Source organism: Cibotium barometz, chromosome 56 (assembly GCF_041138505.1).
Source record: "Cibotium barometz isolate CiBa-2024 chromosome 56, ASM4113850v1, whole genome shotgun sequence".
Lineage (NCBI taxonomy): Eukaryota > Viridiplantae > Streptophyta > Polypodiopsida > Cyatheales > Cibotiaceae > Cibotium > Cibotium barometz.
Window position 1 is genome coordinate 40,965,082 of NC_141101.1, and position 19,949 is coordinate 40,985,030.

The window sequence follows — 19,949 nt, forward strand, 5'->3', positions numbered from 1 at the left end:
ATAGATTTCATGAAAGCTTTTATGGATAATTTTAGTGTGTCCAAAGATAAAGCTAAACACATCTATCATCTGAGGTTATGTTTGCAAAGATGTAGAGATACAAGGCTGAAATTGAATCCAGCCAAATGCGCATTTGTAGTAAAGTCTGGAACATTGTTAGGACACATCATGTCAGTCCCAAGGATTGGCCATAAATCCAGCTAAGGCGGAGGCCACATCCAAAATGTCCGCTCCCAAGAACATAAAGCAGCTTAAAAGATTCCATAGCAAGGTGAAATGGCATTCAAGGTTTTTGAAATACTTAGCACATGTGGCTTATCGATTATATGCACTGACAAAAAAGGATGCCAAATATGAATGGAGCCTGGAACGTCAGAAGGCATTCCATTAGCTAAAGAACATGGTACCATCTGCACCGGTAATGATGAATCCGAAATGGAATTCGATATTCCATGTATATGAAGATGCTTCAAATAAGGCAGTGGGTAGCACACTCATGCATAGGAGAAACAAAAAGGGTACATGCAAGCTATACATTATGCCAGCAAAGCTCTCACAAGAGGATAAAAAAACTACAATACAACAGAGAGGGAGGCTCTTTCCATGATCTTTGCTATGAACAAGTTTTGGCACTATCTTCTCGTAAACAAATTTCTCTTCCATGTGGATCACCAAGCTCTCATCTATCTAGTGAACAAAGCCTTCCTGATGGGGAAAATGGCAAGATGGATAGTGAACAAAGCCTTCCTGATGGAAAAAATGGCAAGATGGATGCTTCTACTTCAAAAATTTGAGTTCACCATTCAACACACACCTGGAAAAGAAAACACAGTGGCAAACTTTTTGTCCAAACTAGATTCTGGAGAACCTTCTTTGGAGGGTGTGGAAGACCAACTCCCAATTGCCAACATGTTCACAGTAGCATCAACTGGAGTGGAAGAGAACTAGTATTATGACATGATGCAATTTGTGAAAGATGGGTCTTTTTTGGAAGGATATACTACAAGTAGAAGAAGAGATTTTCCCTAAGGAGAATAAATTTCACTACGATTGTTGGGAAACTCTATAAAAGCAGCATAGACCAGATTCTACACAGAGGTGTTCCGGACCATGAGCAGTAAGCAGTGTTAAGAGAAGAACACCTCGGTATCACCAGAGGACACATGGGTGATGAAATAATAGCCCGAAAATTTTTGCAATCAGGCCTGTGGTGGCCGACTGTCATGAGAGATGCCAACATAGAAGAAAAACAATTGTGATGTTTGTCAACGAATGGGTCAACCTAGAGATTCTAATAGGTTTCCCATTACACATATATTACCGCTATCACCATTCATGAAGTGGGGATTGGATTTTGTGGGACCAATCAAGCCACCCACAAAAGGCAGCAGATGTGAATACATCATTATAGCAACAAATTATTTCACCATGTGGCCGGAAGCTAAGGCTGTGATGAAAAGAAACTCCGCAAAAGAGGCGGTGAAGTTCCTCTTTTCCAGGACATCATTGCTAGGCATGGGTTGCCAGTGGAAACAATCAGTGATCATGGGACACATTTCATGAACAAGGTGATGAAGGGATTAACAGAAAGATACCTGGTCAATCACAAAGAAGTCATCACCTTACTACCCACAAAGCAATGGGGCCAAGTGGAATCCACCAACAAAGTGCTGACTAAGATACTAATAAAATCATAAATGCCAGCAAAAATGATTGGGACCAGAAGTTAGATGCTACCCTATGAGCATTCCGGACATCATTCAAGGTCGCTACCACTAGGCAAACACCATTCAAATTGGTTTATGGTTTGGAAGAAGTCATGCCAATGGAGTATGTGGTTCCTAATCTGAGAGTGGCCATTCAAGAGAAGCTTCCAATGGAAGAATTTTGGGAGCATAGAATACATGAACTCCTAGCCTTAGAGGAAGAGAGGCAAATCAACTCTTTAAAAGTAGAGATAATGCAATGACGAAGAAAGGCTTGGACTAATAGGCATCTCAACCACATAGTTTTTGTCAAAGGGGGCCTTGTATTAATTTACAATGCAAAATTGGGATCTCATCTCTAAAAATTCAAGATCCGGTGGATAGGACCATTCATAGTGAAAGACCCATTCAACCAAAATGCTTTCACCTTAAAAAACTTGGATGGCACACCCTTTCCAAAAGCAGTCAATGGCTTCAGGATGAGGAAATACAAAGGGCAACTAGTGGAAGTTCCACCGAAAAAAGAAGAAGCGGAAGACTAGGAGATGGGCCAAAGCACATGTTTTGGCATGATCTCACCAGTAGAGGTGGATGCAGAAGATGCAAAAAATCATAAAGCCGCGGAAGGGTGGCCAAACCGCAAGGATTTCCAGATCACTGCTCTGCAGCCTATCAAAGCCCGGACAACAAAAAAGCAAGTGACCAAGCATGCACCAGCCTGGGCCATGTCAATAGCACAAAAGACCACATAAGCAACCACATGAAGGTCACGAGTCACAACATCATTAAAAATCCACTCGCAACAGTAAGAAGGGGAAACAAAAAAGATGCTTTAATAGCATTAAACCAAGGTGGTGGGAAAGATGTAAATTGAGGGTCACATAAAAATAAAAATGAAGAAGCTGAAAACTCCTCAAAAAAGGAAGCTAAAAGGATAAAACATCATAAAAGAGAACACAAATGCTCACATTCATATTCTACTCTCTTGCTCGACACTCTCACCCATCTGCAACCTTTTTTCAAAAATCAGCACCATGACGAAGATCAACAGAACGCTCATGCCTGACAAAAAACCAAAGAAAAGCCTCTACATATACATGTTCATCTTGAACGTGAGGAAGAAGGAGCATTAGGAGTGGGTAGGGAGGTGCGGGTTTGAAAAATTTATCGACTGACAGTGGGATGAGCTACAGGACCCCGAGGATGGGGGAAGACGCATTGGGATTACCCTTGAAAGGAGCTCTCGACACCAACTCAAAGCCAAGAGTGGATGAAGAAATCTCCAGAACACGCAAGATGCACCAGGTAAAAGATGTGGTAGACGAAACCTGGCAGGAACAATTTATCTTCTTCCTACATAACATCATGTTCATGGGGAAGCTGGAGGACATGTCTAACAAAAATTACAGGCTTCATAGAGCCGTAGAGGCGAGAGAGAAGATAACTTGGACTATAATTTACAAGGAAAATCTGACCAAGAGAGTAGCCACCTATGCTAAAGATAAACAACCCACTGTGGTACATGCACATCTGAGGGCAATAGCCCATGATGCAAGATCAATGGATCAATGGATAAGAGACATCTCTGACAAGAAGCAAAACAGAGAAGCTGCACGATCCTTGAGAGCTGACAAAGTAACCTTCAGTTCATTTGAGGATGATGTGGATGATGAGGAAGAATGGTAAATAATTGCCTAGAAAGCTAACAAAAAGAGGAAGAACAGGGTGGATGAAGAAACAATGCCCGACCCGAAAGAGGCCAAGAAAAAGAGGATAGAAGAAGAAAGGAAAAGGGAACTAGAAGAGAAAAAGAAATAGGAAACCATTGTGGAAACTAAGAGGAAAAAGAAATCTGAAGAAGCGGAAAAGAAAAAGGAGGAAGAAGAAAAGAAAAGGAAGGAGGAAAAAGAGAAGAAGAGGAGAGAAGGGGAACAAAAAAAAAAGAAAGAAGCGGCCCAAAAGGGGGAAGATGCTTGCGCGAGAACAAAACTGATCATACCAGTGGAATTGCAGCCTTGGGTGGCAACATTGGTGCAAAAGGCACAAGTAGGTCCCAGTCTCACAAAGACAAGTTACCTGAAAAACTAAAGGTGGAACTTCCCACCCAACAACTGCACATGGACAAAGCACTAATGACCATGGCCCAAAAAATTCTCTCTCACACTCTTTCTTCAATGGAGGAGTATGAAACAAAGTCCCGAAGTGCAATTAATCAATTGAGTACACTAAACCATAAATATTATGGAATGTTGATGAGTGCCACAGCAAAAAACGACTTGGAATGCAAATCACATTCCATGGCGCATCTAAATGAGGAGCTGCCGCCGAAGAAGGTGGCCATGGCTGAAAGGGCCCTAGTAGACCAAAAAGAGCTAAGTGAAGGAAAAATCAGGACTCTCATTAGCGAGAGGCAACTGCTCCAAGCACAGATAGAAGGGCTCGGAGCAGAATTGGAAGAGGCAAGGAAGCCATCAAAATTCTAGGCAAAATCTAGGGGTTAAAGGATGAAGTGCTGGACACAACAACAGCCTTGGCAAACGCCCACTCTGAAATGTGAGTCCTGAAAACCCGAGAAGAAGAGGAAGTCTTGTGCCTTCCGGTAGATACAAAAGCAATAGTAAATCAACACAACAAAGGCCAAACTGAGCAAAGTTTGGGATCAGGCACTGCAAGCTCTAGTAGAAATCCATGAGCAGTTGTCTTGCAAACCCCAACAAGTTATCCATGACTTGGATGACAATGATGATGGAGATGGGAAGCAACTGCAACCGCCCCGCAGCAGTAGTAGTAGCAGCAACAAACAGCAACAACAACAGCCAATGGGTCATGAATCTTCCAAGACCAGCACTTTCAAAAAGGAGAAACAAAGAGAAAGTGAAGACCAGAGTCTAATGCAAGCATTAAAGGCCACCTCATGGAAAGTAGAGAATTGGGAAAAAGAAGCAAGAAAGTTATCTGAAAGGAACAAAGTGTTGCAATAGGAGTTGCAAGAAGCCACACCCACAAAGGAATATGCAAACATATTAAGAGATGTAATCCACAAAGGAATATGCAAACATATTAAGAGATGCAATCCACAAGAGAGACAAATGAAAGACGATGAAGAAGAGTACAAGCAAAAATTTGAAAGAAGCACAAATTTTGAAGTGGATGCTATCAATGAGTTAAATGCATTGGAACTAGAGATGCATAGAAAATGAAAATCAGCTAAGAAAAGAAGGTTGTTTACATTCGATGGTGGTAAGGGAGTCACCTGCGTGGGACTCAAGATTGGATTAATAATTGGGATGCCTATTTTTATTCCTTTCGAAAGTGACTTCTCATTTCAAAGAAATGAAATGCACAAGTATAATTGGGATTGACAGATTTTGCAATATGATGTTGTGCAATACTTTTCCCAAGAGCAAAAGTGCTTTAGAGATTGATGCATTGTATTCTTGCATGAGGACTCTCTATCTAGCTATATGGAGAGATATTGGTACCTTTCCTTCTTCATTCCCAACATCAAAGAGAAGGAAAGTATAGAGGGTTTTGTGAAAAAATTAGACAAAGATTTCATGCAAATATCTTAAAGTATTTTGCAAATTGATGAGGACATTGGTCTTGATGAGATCATGGTGTTGATGGGACTTGTCCACTTGCATACCCAAAGGCTCAATCACAAGTGCAAGTTTGTTGAGCTAAGCAAGACAGAAATGAATGAGTTGGTGGTACCCATTTATGGCTGCACTTCATGCTTGAATGGGGATGGAATGCTTCAAATCATGTTGAAATTTTTAAATATCAAAAGGGATAAAAGAGGTTACCTGCTCACTCAAACTTTTGGTCATTTGCATGGATTATAATTATGTGGGTCTTTGTGAGTTCACTGAGGCTATCCTTGGGATTAACACACATGCTGAAAATTCTGAAAAGCAAATGATCGTAAACCATACACTCAAGTACAAGAAGTTTTGGAAATTATCTCATGTACTGATTGTGTTCCACCATGCATAGATATTTTTCTTATGTTGGAAACATCTATATGTGTTGATGTAGTGGCCCATTGTGAGCCAATGATGAGCTTTGTGATGGTTCAAAATTTACAGCTTGTTGATGATTGTGTGAATGAGACTCTTTCTCCTTCTTCAAAGATGCTTCACACTTGGCTTGGTGATGCATCAATTGATGATAGTTATGGGCAATATACACATGTGGATTGGCACCAAGTTTCTTGTGGTGACTTATCTTTTCTTTTGGTTGATATGGAGTCATCCTCAAGAGATATTTGATATGCATGAGATGATGGGGTTCATATGTGTTATGCTCGGTGTTATGTAGGTGGATGGTTTTTATTTGGGCACTATAACTTCTATTGATGCATGTATCTATGGGCATTGTGACTTGGCGGAAGTGATGGATGCCTATGTTCACAAGAGGTTGGATATTTGTGCATTTACTTTGTGTGATGCTCATGATGTGGACATATGTGATACTCATAGTGTGTGGACAGCTTGGCTTTTGGTCTGCCCAATATTTCTCTCCTCACAAATGAGAAGAGCAATTAATTTCTAAAAATCACGAAAGTTCTCTTGAACTCTAATGGAGGTTTGAAATTAGCTATATTCTTTGCCAAGACCATTAAAGGTCAGGGACTTCATATCATCATCATCTATTGGTGTCCAATAGAAGCAAGAGAATCTACAAGCCCTTTAGCCTTCAGGAAGTAATCATTTATACTCAGCTTTGCTCTTATAGCACTTGCGTTAGTTGCACTCTCCAGCTTGGGTGTTTGTGTTGGACATCTTCATCAAGGTTTCCCAAGCCTCCTTAGGCATTTGTGTATCCTGTATATGCACAATCATAGAATCTGTTACACTAAAATACAATCAATACAACACCTTTCTGGCTTTTTCATGCCACAAACACACAAGTTTAATTTTGTAAGTCTTCATAATTTTATGCTTATGACTCTAGTCACAATCTGTGATAGAATGTCAGACATCTTTACTTGCAGAGCAACTAACCAAATAGTGCTTGCAAAAATGCTTCTACACTTGTAGAGAACAACCTTCTAGAGAAGTATTGTAAAACTATTATAATGCCATTCTATGTGAATAAGTCACATACACATACATCTACCAACACCTGCAAGGCATAGATTCTGTACACAAACTTTCATGTAACCAAATTTTTGCTGCAACTTTGCACTGAGCTTGAAATTGGACATATATAGTCAAAATCAACACTTCACAGAGAGTGCCTACAAAAAACTTGCAGAGCTAAAATGGGGCCAAAAATGAACCCAAATTGTACTAAAACGCGCAAAATGTCTGTTAACTAGGTTAACTACACACATTATAGTGTTCTTCCTTCACCCAAGAGGATGTGCCAATTTGAGACAATGGCTTCCCTCTCTTCCTATAGCTCTTACATCTATCGGAGTTGTTACTCTAAAATCAGAGAGGGAAAGAGATTGAAATACTCTTACCCATGTAGCACCACTTCCTTGCTTGCGCCTTGTTCTTGCCTCTTACTTTCCTTCTTAGCTCTCTCACAAACTGGAGCTCTCTCACAAACTGGAGCTCTCATACTATAAAGAGAATGTAAGGGAGAGGGAGAGCTAAAGTTCCTTGTAAACACATAAACAAGAGAGAGCAAGACACAAGAGACGTGGATGGCTCAATAACATATAATGTTTGGTTCAAAGTGTGAACCCGACAAAGGATAGCCATCATATATGCTCCCTCACCATTCTTGTGCTTTGCATATCAATTATAGGTGTCTTATTTCATATCCATGTTTACAAAAAATCTCATGTGCATTGGAAAACATCACCATGTTCTCATCTCATTCTACAAGCTATGAATATATCTATGGGAGCATATTGCTCCACAATAGTGTTTACCTTTTTTTGCACTAGCTCTTCCTAACAACCATTCTACGCTCCACACTTCTTATGTCTAGGATACCATAGCCATCATAAATGCTCCCTCACCATTCTCGTGCTTTGCATATCAATTATAGGTGTCTTATTTAATATCCATGTTTACAAAAAAATCTCATGTGCATTGGAAAACAAGCCACATTAGACAAACATGGCATCTAAGAAATACCTTGAAAATCTATTGAAACACAAGAGAAGGGAGCAGAACCAACCTGATAAAGACTCCCTGCATTCAGTTTGCAGTGCAGCTTGAAACTAGATCTATTGTAGGCAATGGCTTAGTCCAAAAATGGTGATAGAGGAAGCAAAGGTCATCCGGGTGTCAGAATGAAACAACACGACTCTTTTTTTTTGGGGGGGGGGTGTATTTACATGTGTTGTTGATATTAAAAAAATGTAGCGTGTGTTGTTTATATTAAAAGTATGTAGGGTTGGCTCCATAAGGAGCCACAATTCTTTTTGATGTCGTCGTTTTGCTACCCAAGTACGCAAGCCCTTGAAAAAAGATCATGAACTAATTATGACAACAAATTCTTCAAATCATGACTTGAAAGATCTTTTATATAGAGCAGTAAGTACATTTTGCATCAGAGTGTAGACTAGGTTTGTATAAGCCCATTGGCATAGGGTTCCTAAATAGTACTTCAAATCACATCAAATTATGTGCCTTGAAGTTTGTGTACACAATTGGGAGCTCAAGAGTAGTAGGAATGAAGCCATTCATATTCGGAGTCACATGTTAGCAAATTAAGACGAGAAACCATATACATCTTTAGGTCTATGTTAATGGAAGGTGATTCTTACCACACTTCCTCACGAGGAGCCGTTCAGATTCACATGTCATCAAAAAGAGGATACCTTTAGGTTTATATTAATCAAAGGTGATTCTTCCAAGGTTAGCACTGGTCGAAGCTGGCCCAAGAGAGGAGGAACTGAACGGGCGGGTTCTTGTAGGAGAAGGCACGCATGCTGTTGGCGTCGATGGAGGCGCCGTTAAACATCATGCAGGTGCTGCCGTAGACACGGAGGAGATTCGGGTCCACACCGGTCTGCTGCATGCCCAGGCAACCCACCACAATCTCCGACACTTTGCACGGGCATCGGTTTATCACCTTCACCAGCATCTTGGGCGGCCACTCCGTGGTGGGCCCCAGCTCCACCTGCTCTATGGAGATGTCCTCCTGCACGCTGCAGCTGATCGCGGCCCCTGCCGGTACCCATGCAGCACCTGCGGCCATAATTAATCAAACGCAAATAAAATTAATACATACCAAGCTACCACCGAGATATGATGCACGTAGCGTTAATTGGAGGAAAATAGAGGATTACATGTTGTCAATAGGAGTATAATTATTGCACACAGGAAAGCCCGCAGTACGCTGAACACAAGACCAGAAGTGTCCTCCATTTTCTCGGTTTCTGCAAGGCCGCTTGCTTTACACGCGCTCAATAAACAAACCCTAAATAGATCTCAGATCTCGCTCGCCAACGCCCATTCAGCCTCAGACTGTGCGCAAAAGTGAGATCCCAGTCGCTTCTTTTATATAGGGGGGTCGGGTACAAGTCGGCCTGCTCGCTCTCTGCCCTCCTTTCACAGGGCCTCTACTGCACAGTCCCGGTTTTCCTTTTGAAGGGCTTTCTCAGAGAAGGGCTGAAATAAACCTTACTCATTTTTTTAACATACCCTTCCAACATTTTATAATTCTTATTCTATCAATATACATGTCTTATACAACAATTTCAAATATTTTATAATTGACAAAAACTATAATTAGAATTGAAGAAAAAGATTCAACATTATTCAAAGTGAGAAATACACATAAAGGTGTAGAGAGAGAATGCCTTTAATCATTTGAAGAAAATTGGAATTACAACTCATGTAAGTTTTGAGGTCTTCACTACAAGAGCTTGAGGGCATATTGACGCTAAAATACCGACGCAAATGTCGAACGTCAGTATGTCCGTCGTAATGTTGGAGGAGACAAGTAGGGCGGGGTTTTTTCAAATTTTCGTGTCCCGTCGCGTATACCGACGCCTATACGGACGCACATTTCGACGTATATACCGACACACATTCCATAGCATATACCGATGTATATTCCGACGTATATTCCGTAGCATATATCGGCGCTCATAAGTTTTTCACAGCCGAGAGCCTATTTTCTGGTTTTTTCGCAGAGAAGGCACGTTACAGGTCAAGAAGGTCTCTTTCTCTCCCTCTTCTCTTTCTCTCCCTCTCCTCTTTTTTCCTCTCTCCTCTTTTCTCCTTCTTTCTTCTTTTCTCCTCTTCTCCTTCTCCTAATATGTTCTTGCAATTGCTTTTATTTTTTAATTTAAGAATTAGGACGTTTAGGATTTTGTGTTTTTTTGGCTCTCTATGCATGTTGAGAGCTCTCTATGTATGCATAGATCTCCTAATGCATGCATAGAGATTTTAGGGTTTTGTATTAGTTCTTTTTCTTGTGTTTAATTTACTAATTAGTTTGTTTAATATTTTGTTTTGCAGCTCTTTCACCTCACCAATCTTTCACCAATCCTCTCCTTCAGCTTTGCAAAAAAGAGGTAGATCCTCTTTCGATTTTTCTTGTTTATGCTATTTTCTATGAATTATTGCATCCCTGTTTTATGGTTTAGGGTTAGTTTTGGGTTCTTGTAAGCTTACACATAGGATTAATTTAATATCTATGCATAAAACCTATAATAAGCTTGCAATCTCTATGCATAGCCTTCTTGCAAGCGTTATGCATAAGCTCTATTCATAGAGCTTGTGAGCTTGTGAAATCTCTATGCATAAGCTCTATGCATAGGCTTTATGCATAGAGTTTGCAAGCTTATAAAATCTCTATGCATAGGTTTCTTACAAGCTTATAAAATCTCTATGCATAGGTTTCTTGAAAGCTTGCATGGACATTGTACATAGAGCTTGCGTAGCCTTCTTGTTGAAAGCTTTTTGAATGTTTTTACTCTCTTATACATATAACATATAAGTCTTATGCTCTGTTTTTCTATGCATAAGGTATTCTCTTTATTCATAGAGTTTATATATGTTATCAAGGTAAGATCTATTATCCATGTAAAACAAGATCATGTTTATTACACCATTGGGTGATGGGATTAAGGGTTAGCATAGTGCATAAGGCATATAGCATAGAGCTTATGCATAGAGCTTATGCATAAGTCTTGCATAGAGCGTATGCATAAGACTTATGCATATGGCTTATGCATAGAGCTTATGCATATGGCTTATGCATAGAGCGTACGCATAAGACTTATGCATATGGCTTATGCATAAGACTTATGCATATGGCTTATGCATATGGCTTATGCATAGAGCGTGTGCATAAGGCTTATGCATAGAGCGTAATTGCATAGAGCGTGTGCATAAGGCTTATGTGAAAGGGATTGTTGGAATGCAATTGCAAATGCCTTGATTGTGGTTAACAAATGCTTATGCAAATGCCATGGTGAGGGCATTGTGAATTGTTGGTTTGTGTTGGAGCTTTTGGATGATGGATTGAGGCATGAGTCCATGCTTTATTGATGAGTTCTAAATTGTAAAAGGGCATGAGTCATGCTCAATACTTGTAAGCCAACAAACCTGTTCTATCATTTGATATTATCCACATCATTTTGTACCTACACTCACCATTGCTACCACTTCAAGTTTCTATAGAATCTAGCAATGTGTGAGGGTACCTTGGCATTGGTTGGAGAGGCCAAGGGGAGAATGGCTTGAACTCTTTGTGCCGTGATTGCTTGGTAAAGCGGTACAAAGGGGGATTAGGTACACCAGTGTGAAGAAATGGCCTCAACCTTCACCTTGGAGGAAAACTCGGTGAAGGGGTGAGAAGAGCTGGGCCGGGAGATCGGCAAGCTTCAACGCGCGTCCTCAACAATCCTCACCATCGACTTTGTGGATGCATTTGGGCAATGGGGCCCCTTTTCCGTCATATTGTGTGGATATTGCAAATGCTTTGATGGACAAAGAGTGCATATGATCTTTCATGACATTGTGGGATACAAAGAGTATTGCATTGTGATTTGAGAAGTTGCATTTTCATTTGAGATTTGGTTCCAATTACAAAGGAGACTCTAGCGGAATTTTTCCAACAAGGGAGCCAAACAAGCTTATTGATTGGAGATTTACCCCATGGATACACTTGAAGAGTTATTCACAACTACCAAGGGGAGAAACACCAATCATTTGTAGCCGGATTGAGCTTTGGGACCGAATTTTGGGAATTTCTGGGATTTTACAAAACCCTAATTCAGTCCTAGGGTTTTTGGGATTAGGTCCGAGTGATTACACGACTCTATTCTACTCCTTGAGAGTTTTCAAATGAGCCATAGAACCCCTTAATCGGATATCACAATCTCGATCAAAGTAGTCATGTTGACTTTCTGGTCAAAGTCAAACAGAATATACTTCCACTTTGACTGAATCAAAATGCTTTTAGGGGTAGGTTCTATCTTCCGTTAGCTTTCTATAGAGCTGTCAAAATCCTAATTCCGACATATATTTTGCGTTTTAGAGCCAAATTACTACTTTCAGCTGTCCCGCACAAACCCTAAAATAGAGAGTACTTGCCCACACCTAATTCTTACTGTGTTCATTTGGGAGGATAGTAGACACCATTACCTACCCATAGAACCTTCTTTTGTCCAATTCCGACATCATTTGGGCATTCTACCAACATCTTGCATTTCTTCACTATGCCGAAGGGAAGACCACGCAAGGGTGGGGATGTTGTGCAAGAAATGATCATTGGTGATGAGGACATGGAAGGTAAATTGTACACTATATTGTTTCATGACTCTGTCATGTTTAAATGGGATCAGCAAGACAAGGGGAATAAAAATTATATAAACACAAAGATAAAGCAAGAGTTCCAGCCATCTGACCCTATGAATGTCGTCTCTAATGAGTGGATACAGTATACAGCTCGCATTTTGATGGGGCATCGTAGGTCAGAGGCGAGGGACGCATTTAGAGAGGGGAAGAAGAAACCTGTTTGGCTAGATGACAGGGAGTGGGCAGCCATTGCTCAGGAGCTCACCGAGACACCAGACAGGTTTCAACAACAAAGAGAGGCGGCAAGGGCAAGACTCCAAACAGTAGGGGCTTCTCATCTCGGGAGTGGTGGTTACGAAACCATGCGCCATGAATTCGTAAGTGTTTGTAGCAATTTTATTTATTTAAATGTATGTATGTGGGCTAAATGTTGATTTCTAAAAGTTATAATTGTTAATCATGTGTGCAGGAGTTGGCCATGAATCGCCCACCAAGTAGGCGAGAGGCATTAGGACTTGTTTGGGGTCTTCTTGGGCCCTTTTATTTGGACACTTAGTGAAATGCTTAAAATGCTAATCAAGCTTTGACCAAGCTAGTGGCCTAGGCCTGAAAATGCATTTTTCCTTTTCTACAAAAAAGAAAATAGGCCAAAAGGTAATCTAATCATTAGATCTTCTGTCCTTGGGAAGGAATATGGACCTAACTGCCTTTTTATCTTGTAGTGAAGTACCTTTCACAAAGAATGTTTGAAAATTTTTGTCACTTTGTTCCCTCCCTTTTTGGAGGTGCTACAGATCCCACTCTCTCTCTACACTCTCTCTCTAAAACGCGTTTAGGGTGTTTTACTTGGGTAAGGGCTTCTTTTTCTCTCTCTAGGAGCCATGGCCTACAGATCTGGACCTCCTACTCCATCATCCTCTCCACTAGCTCTCATGGAAGAGCTCACCATCCCCTCTTGTGAAGGTACAGATCTACACATCCTTGCAAGCTCTGAAGCTCTCCATCTCCATCACTAGCAAGCTCTCTATATCTATCATCCTCTCCACCAGCTCTCATGGAAGAGCTCACCATCCCCTCCTGTGAAGGTACAGATCTACACATCCTTGCAAGCTGAAGCTCTCCATCTCCATCACTAGGAAGCTCTCCATATCTATCTCCTCAAGGCCTCCATTTCTCTATATCCATCTGCATCTCCTCCACCTCCATCTCCATCACCATCTCCATCTTCATCTCCTCCATCACCATCCACATTTCCATCCTCCACCTCCATCCTCCATCTCCATCATCTCCATCACCATCCACATTTCCATCTCTGTATCCATCTACATCTCCATCTCCATCACCATCCACATTTCCATCTCTGTATCCATCTACATCTCCATCTCCATTTGCTAGGTACAATGGCTCTACGGGACATCACCAACAAGCAATCAAAGTTTCGCTTGCACGTGGACTTAGACGAGGAGTATGCCACAATGCGAAGTAATCGAACGAAGGGATGTATTCCTGCTGAGGTGCTACGACTTCAAGGTGCAAAAGCCATTGATCTTTGGACTCATGGAAGCATTTATCCCCTTGATCCACAGACTGGTGCACCTCCCCCTTTTCGTAATATCACGCAGGTCATACGCTTCTTGGGTGATGGTTATAATGGTTTCTTAGGGTACTGTCAGAGGCTCTATTCTTTGTACTTGCAGGAACTCTCAAATCAAAATCACCTCAGGAAGCTTCTAAAATTATGTAAGGCAGAAAAGGAAGAATGTGCGTCAACTTTCATGGCCACAAAGGAACATATGCTGGCTCGAGTCAAGGATCTAGAGAAGGAGGATGCAGAGCAGAAGATGAAGCTTGATAAAGGTGTGGAAAGGAGGGATCGAGCTATAGAGAACTATCTCCGTCTTCGAAACTCAACTCGGAACCTTCGCCGACGTGTCGATCATTTCACTCACCTCCCCGTGGGATATAATGCAAAAGGCAGCGAAAGCGCAAGCCTCTGAGTCTTCTTTCCAAAGACGGATGGAAAGGCTATATTTGTCCTCAAATTGGATGAATGTCAGGTTGTAAAGGGCCAAAGGGTGGAACGTATAAGTCTGACACTCATGAGCCGGGCATTGAAGCGAAAGAGCTTAGACGACGAAGATGAAACAGGTGATGCGGAGAATAACTTGCACACAAAGCGACGCAAGCAAGATTACTTTGGAGTGCAGTCTGAGAAGAACATATGGTGGCAGGCGGCATGGACCCTTCCGCACGAGGACCATGACAGTCTGAGGTGGTACTTCACCCGTACAGGTATTCAAGGAGTGATACACATGCAATCAAATGGTGAAGTCTTGCATGTGCCTGGCACTGGTCACTTTGAAATAGAGTGGCACCTTGGTGGTGATCTCAAGACCCTCAAATGCATGTTGGGAACTAAAAGCGGTGCTAACACTTTGTTTCCATGCATCTTTTGTTGTCATCCAAGGATGCCAAGTGTTGCAGTGGGGAAGGCCAAACAAGCAACCAAGGTGAAAGGTCGTAAGCAGGCAAGTGCAAAGGGCTCAAATCAATTACAAAAAGGGAAGGGTATGCACGTCTGGCTCAATGGAATTATGAGCTGCAATCAAAGCAAGGCACCATCTCGCGCAGAGGAGGATGCTACTTGGAACCCTATTCTTTCAATTCCACTGTCGCGAGTACATGTGTGTACCTTGCACGCAAGACTTAGAATTCTGGACAAATTGTTGATGCTCCACATCAATTATGCTTGGAACATGGAGCCAGAGTCACGGCGAGAACAGGGCATCCAAGAGCTTGAAGTTGTTTTATCATCCGTGGGGCTTCACGCAGGTGCTGTCACCCTCTCTAAGGATCGCAAAAACCCATCAAGTACCCAAGATAACCCTAATAAGATATGTATGGGTGGTGCAAAAGCAAGACACCTGCTCTCAAACTATGGTGAGGCTCAAAGCCATACACATTTTGAATTATGGAAGCAGATTTGTGATGTAACAACCTATCGAGGCAATGAGGCGACACTAGGATTGAAGCGTGCACATGTGTGGGAAGCTTGTGATGAGATGATGAGGCTTCTTGAGCGCCCGTATCTTGATGAAGCAGAGATAGCTACATTCAAGACTTCGATTGACAGATTCACAGAAGAAATGATCGATGCTTGGGGGGAAACTCATATAACACACTACATGCATATTCTCTATGCGCACAGTTCCTTCTTTCTAGATGAATATGGGTCTCTTGCACTCTGGAGCAACCAAGGCATGGAACGATCACATTACCAAGCCAAGGCGGCCTATTTTAAGAACACGGGTCATGGCGGTGGCAAGGTTCGCAGCAATGCGTTTCAGGAAATGTTCAATTGGTTTTACCGTGCACTTACTGGGAGAAAGGCCCAAAAGCGAGCCGGAAATTTATCTTTGAGGCGCAAAATCATGAAGGTGTTAGGTGCAAGGCGAAAGAGAAGGGTGCAATGCGTCAATGGCACGTGAAAGAGCGAGGCAATGGCACAGTGGTCGACTAAGAAATGGCCGCGTGTGGTTACCCACCCAATAATTCTTGTTCGCCACTTTTTGGCGCGTTCATTTTGTAAATTGACTTTTTTGTAATTTTGGCCCCCTATAAATATCAGTGAGTTTTATAGTCATTTTTAAAAGTCTTGACTTGTGAGCTCTCTCTCTTCCTCTCCCCTTGACTCTCTCGCGCTCTCTCTCTCTCTCTCTCTCTCTCTCTCTCTCTCGCTCGTGCACTAATATCTCACGCACATGGAGCCCCCAAATGATCCTCCCTCCAATACGCAGGATGACATTTTCAAAGACCTTGGGCCCTTACCGGTGGCACATAGAACTACAATCCCAAACATTTACCCACAAGCCCAAATGGATCTGGAAGCTGAGCGTGTGAGGCTTGAGCGAGAGGCCCAAGAAGCCCAAGAATGCCAAGAAGCGAAGAGATTACACAAAGAAGCAGAGGACATGGAGGTAGCTGAGAGAGCAAGAAAAGAAGCCGAAGAGACCGTTAGAACACAGGAGGACGAGGCAGCAAAGAAAGCACAGGAGGATGAGGCTGCCAAGAGGGAGGAAGAAGACGAGGCAGTTAGGAAGGCGGAGGCAGATAAGAAGGCTGTAGAAGAAGCTCAGGCCGCCGCAAGCAACAAGAGAAGATTAGCATTCTTTGCTGCGGAGGAGGATTGGCTTAACAGAAAAGCTCACGGGTTTGTTGCTGACCTGCGAATGGCCGGATACGAAGATGACACAATTTTGGAAGCGGCTATACAAAGTCTTCGAGCAGAATATACAAAGAGGAGAAATGAAGACACAGTAGAAAGGGAGCACCTGCCAAGCAATAGGATTGTCAATGCAATGCTAGACAGAGTCTTGGCTCGTGCACTTGGTAAAGGAAAGAGAAAACTCTCAGCTGAGGAAGTAGAAAATAAGAGACAGAAGCTTGAACGAGAAGCCAGGGCAGCAAACGGAGGCTTCGTGAGGAAAAAGAAAGGAAAGACGAAGAGGAGCGAGTAAGGAAGGAGGCAGAGCAGAGAGCAGCTCAGAAGACTCCATCTGCAAAGGCAAAGAAAACTCCAACACCTGCAAAGGCTAAGAAGGGAAAAACCATTCCTAAATGCACAGAACCCCCTTCAGATAACTTCCAAGAGCAGCGACAGAAGTTTAAAAATGACACGCCAGCTTGGACTTGCCACGCGCAAGCACCACCGCCCCCAACAACGCAGAAGAAGCAAAGGTGGAGACCAGGGACAATTGCCCTTAGAGAAATTCGCAAATATCAAAAGACCTGCACACCAATTATTCCAAAGGCACCTTTTGGGCGTCTCGTCAAAGAGATTATCCACGACCAGCGCCGGGATGTCAATCGTGTGCAAGCGGCGGCACTAGGTGCTCTGCAACAAGGTGCCGAGGATATTTTGGTTTCGCTTTTCCAAGACGCGGTTTTGTGCATGGTGCATGCAAAACGTGTCACTTTGAAGCCATCTGATCTTCATCTAGCTAGGCGTATCCGTGGAGAGGAAGCTCTCTTTCACTAGATAGGGGAAGCCTTTGTAATGCAACAAACCGTGTTTTGTAATCTCAATTTGATTAATGAAAAACCATGTCTATTTTCAAAAAAGTTATTTTCTATTGCAAGTGATTGTTGTCTTGTCAAGGTAATTGTAGTCTTTTGCATGTAATTGTTGTCGCTATGTACATTCGACCTCATGCGAACGCTCGTCTGCCACCGCCCGTCCGACTTTGGCTCGACTCGACGGGCCGATTTCTCCCGCGTATGGTCCCAGAAGGGTAGATCAGCTGTGCGGGGTGCGCCGGGGCCGAGGGGGGGGCCGGTGGTCGCTCCGTGGAACCTGTGTGCCACGGAGCGACTTTTGCCTGTTTGATCAGGTCAAACAGGCAAAAGTCGCTCCGTGGCACACAGGTTCCACGGAGCGACCACCGGCCCCCCCCCTCGGCCCCGGTGCACCCCGCACAGCTGATCTACCCTTCTGGGGCCATACGCGGGAGAAATCGGCCCGTCGAGTCGAGCCAAAGTCGGACGGGCGGTGGCAGACGAGCGTTCACAAAAATTGATTGAAACATCATGACAGGACACGACAACAACATATAAACACATCAAGAAGATAAAACTTAAAATCAGCTCGAAAAACATCTTGATGTCATTAATTGTTTGATTTTCACAGAAGGCAAATGAGTACATTGGATCTAGCCAACTCGCTTGATGAGCTTGGTGAAAGCCTCGTGGGTGAGAGTCTTTACTGATGGTTTGTCACCAATGCGTTCGGCTATCTCTTTGGCATCAGTGATGCCTTGTCCAAGGCTAAGGCCACAAAATCCTAGGAAAGACCCTACACTTTTATCACCAAAGCTATAGATAGCTGCTTCCCTATTTACAAGAATACATTTATGGGCATTTTGGGCTATAGGGGCTTCAGACAGGATGGCGCTTAGGGCTCTGCACTTCAAAAATTCAGCTTGCGCATCATTTGAAAAGTCGTTGTGAATTACGCGAAGCATCTCGGCATTGAAGCTCGGGATGTAGTGCCATAGCGCAGCATCTTTCCCCTCCACCTCCTTTCGTGCTCCACCCTTTCGGCTTGCGAACCAGTCCATTTCTCTTGCGGTCTACAAAGTAGATAGAAGAATGAGTTGACTTCAAAAAATTACAAATTAAGAAGGGAAGAAATTGGGTGTACTACCTCAGTGGCATCATCATGATCCGCAAGGTCTGCATCACTAATATTGATGCTCCCGAGGCTGACGGAATCCGAAATGGCAAGCGGCTTGTGAGGGGCAAAGCTAGTTTCTGGCACACTCTCGTAGAAATCCTTGCACTGGGATATTTGTACAAGAGTCTCTGCCACAAGGGACTCTATTGAGGCATGATTTTCCGGGAGCGCAAGCACCTTTGTGACATCTGCGGAACTGAAGTCAATGCGGATGTCATCATCTTTGGACGGCTGTTGTGTGTCTCGCATGCCCGCGTACATAGCAATGACTGAGAGAGTTTCATCCTGGTGCAGCCCAAGGACATGGGCGATGTCATCCAAAAATAAGAACTCTACACCTTCTACTATGATGGGGTGTAGAGTTCGCACTTCGAGCTCTGGAACTTCATCCATGACATCGTCCCCTTCGATGTCCCGTTTCACAGCCTCAGCTTGCGGCTCTTCCGCCAGAGTCACACGTGCAAGAGATGCTTCTTGCACTGGGGTGACAATCTCCTCCTTTGGGTCAGCTTCCTTGATCAAGAGATAAGGTGTGGCTTTCTTTGGAGGAGTGGCCTTCCTCTTTCCCTTGCTTTTCTCTGTTCCCTCCAAGATCAGGAGGGCAAGAGTCATGTCCCACCTCAAAAAACTTGTGCCGATGTTGCCCATTCCAAGACCTACCAGGTTATCTTCTTCCTCCTCCCTTAGATATGCGCTACTAAGGCCTTTGAGGAATCTTGCAAGCCTGAACCTGAAATTTTTGTCCGCTTTGTAGGTATGCTTGATAAGATCCACAGGCACCCAAGTTCCCTCCTCGTCTTCAAAGTTGACAAAATATTCAGCCATGTATGTGTCCATGTAGCTAGTGAACGCCCCAAACACGTCATTATGGAGTTCGGCGGTGCCTTCCATGTCAATAGATGTCTGAAAGATGGGTGCAAGCTTCTCGATCAAGTGACCGAGGTCAAGCTTGTGCAATTGAGATAGGAGAGCTTGGGCGGGGGTGGCCATGCTTGAGTAGCGAAGAAGGCGAGGGGACCGCAAAGATGCCGAGAGTGAGGAGATGAACTCAAAGTGGCCAAAAGTGACTTATAAAGAGGTCTTTAAAACTTTTTTTATGTTTAAAAACTCACTTAAAACCTCCAAAAAAATAAAAACACGCGACAAAACTTAAAAGTGCACAAAATTGAACGCAAATTGCGAGTAGCCAAAATTGTTTTGAATTAATCTCTCAAAATCTGTTACATAGCTTGCTTGATATGGATACATCTGGGGAAGGGAATGCTTTTACAAAAGTAAGATGCCTCTTTCCTC

General features: G+C 42.9%; 1 protein-coding gene across 1 annotated transcript; it reads right to left on the reverse strand.

Moving 5' to 3' along the window:
- Positions 1–8,334: 8,334 nt before the first annotated feature.
- LOC147607223 (uncharacterized) lies at positions 8,335–9,249 on the reverse strand. The gene is made up of 2 exons (XM_086790917.1): positions 8,962–9,249; positions 8,335–8,860 (listed from the first exon to the last, which is right to left on the reverse strand). Exons 1-2 carry the CDS (start codon positions 9,038–9,040, stop codon positions 8,529–8,531), a joined length of 411 nt encoding a protein of 136 aa, XP_086647043.1. The 5' UTR covers positions 9,041–9,249; the 3' UTR covers positions 8,335–8,528.
- Positions 9,250–19,949: the final 10,700 nt, after the last annotated feature.

What these genes read in the sequence shown, in the direction of transcription:
- LOC147607223 (XM_086790917.1), bottom strand. Translation starts at nt 9,040, where the DNA reads ATGGAGGACACTTCTGGTCTTGTGTTCAGCGTACTGCGGGCTTTCCTG. An exon ending in TATACTCCTATTGACAACAT is followed by an intron (nt 8,861 to 8,961) that starts GTAATCCTCTAT and finishes TTATGGCCGCAG; the next exon opens with GTGCTGCATGGGTACCGGCA.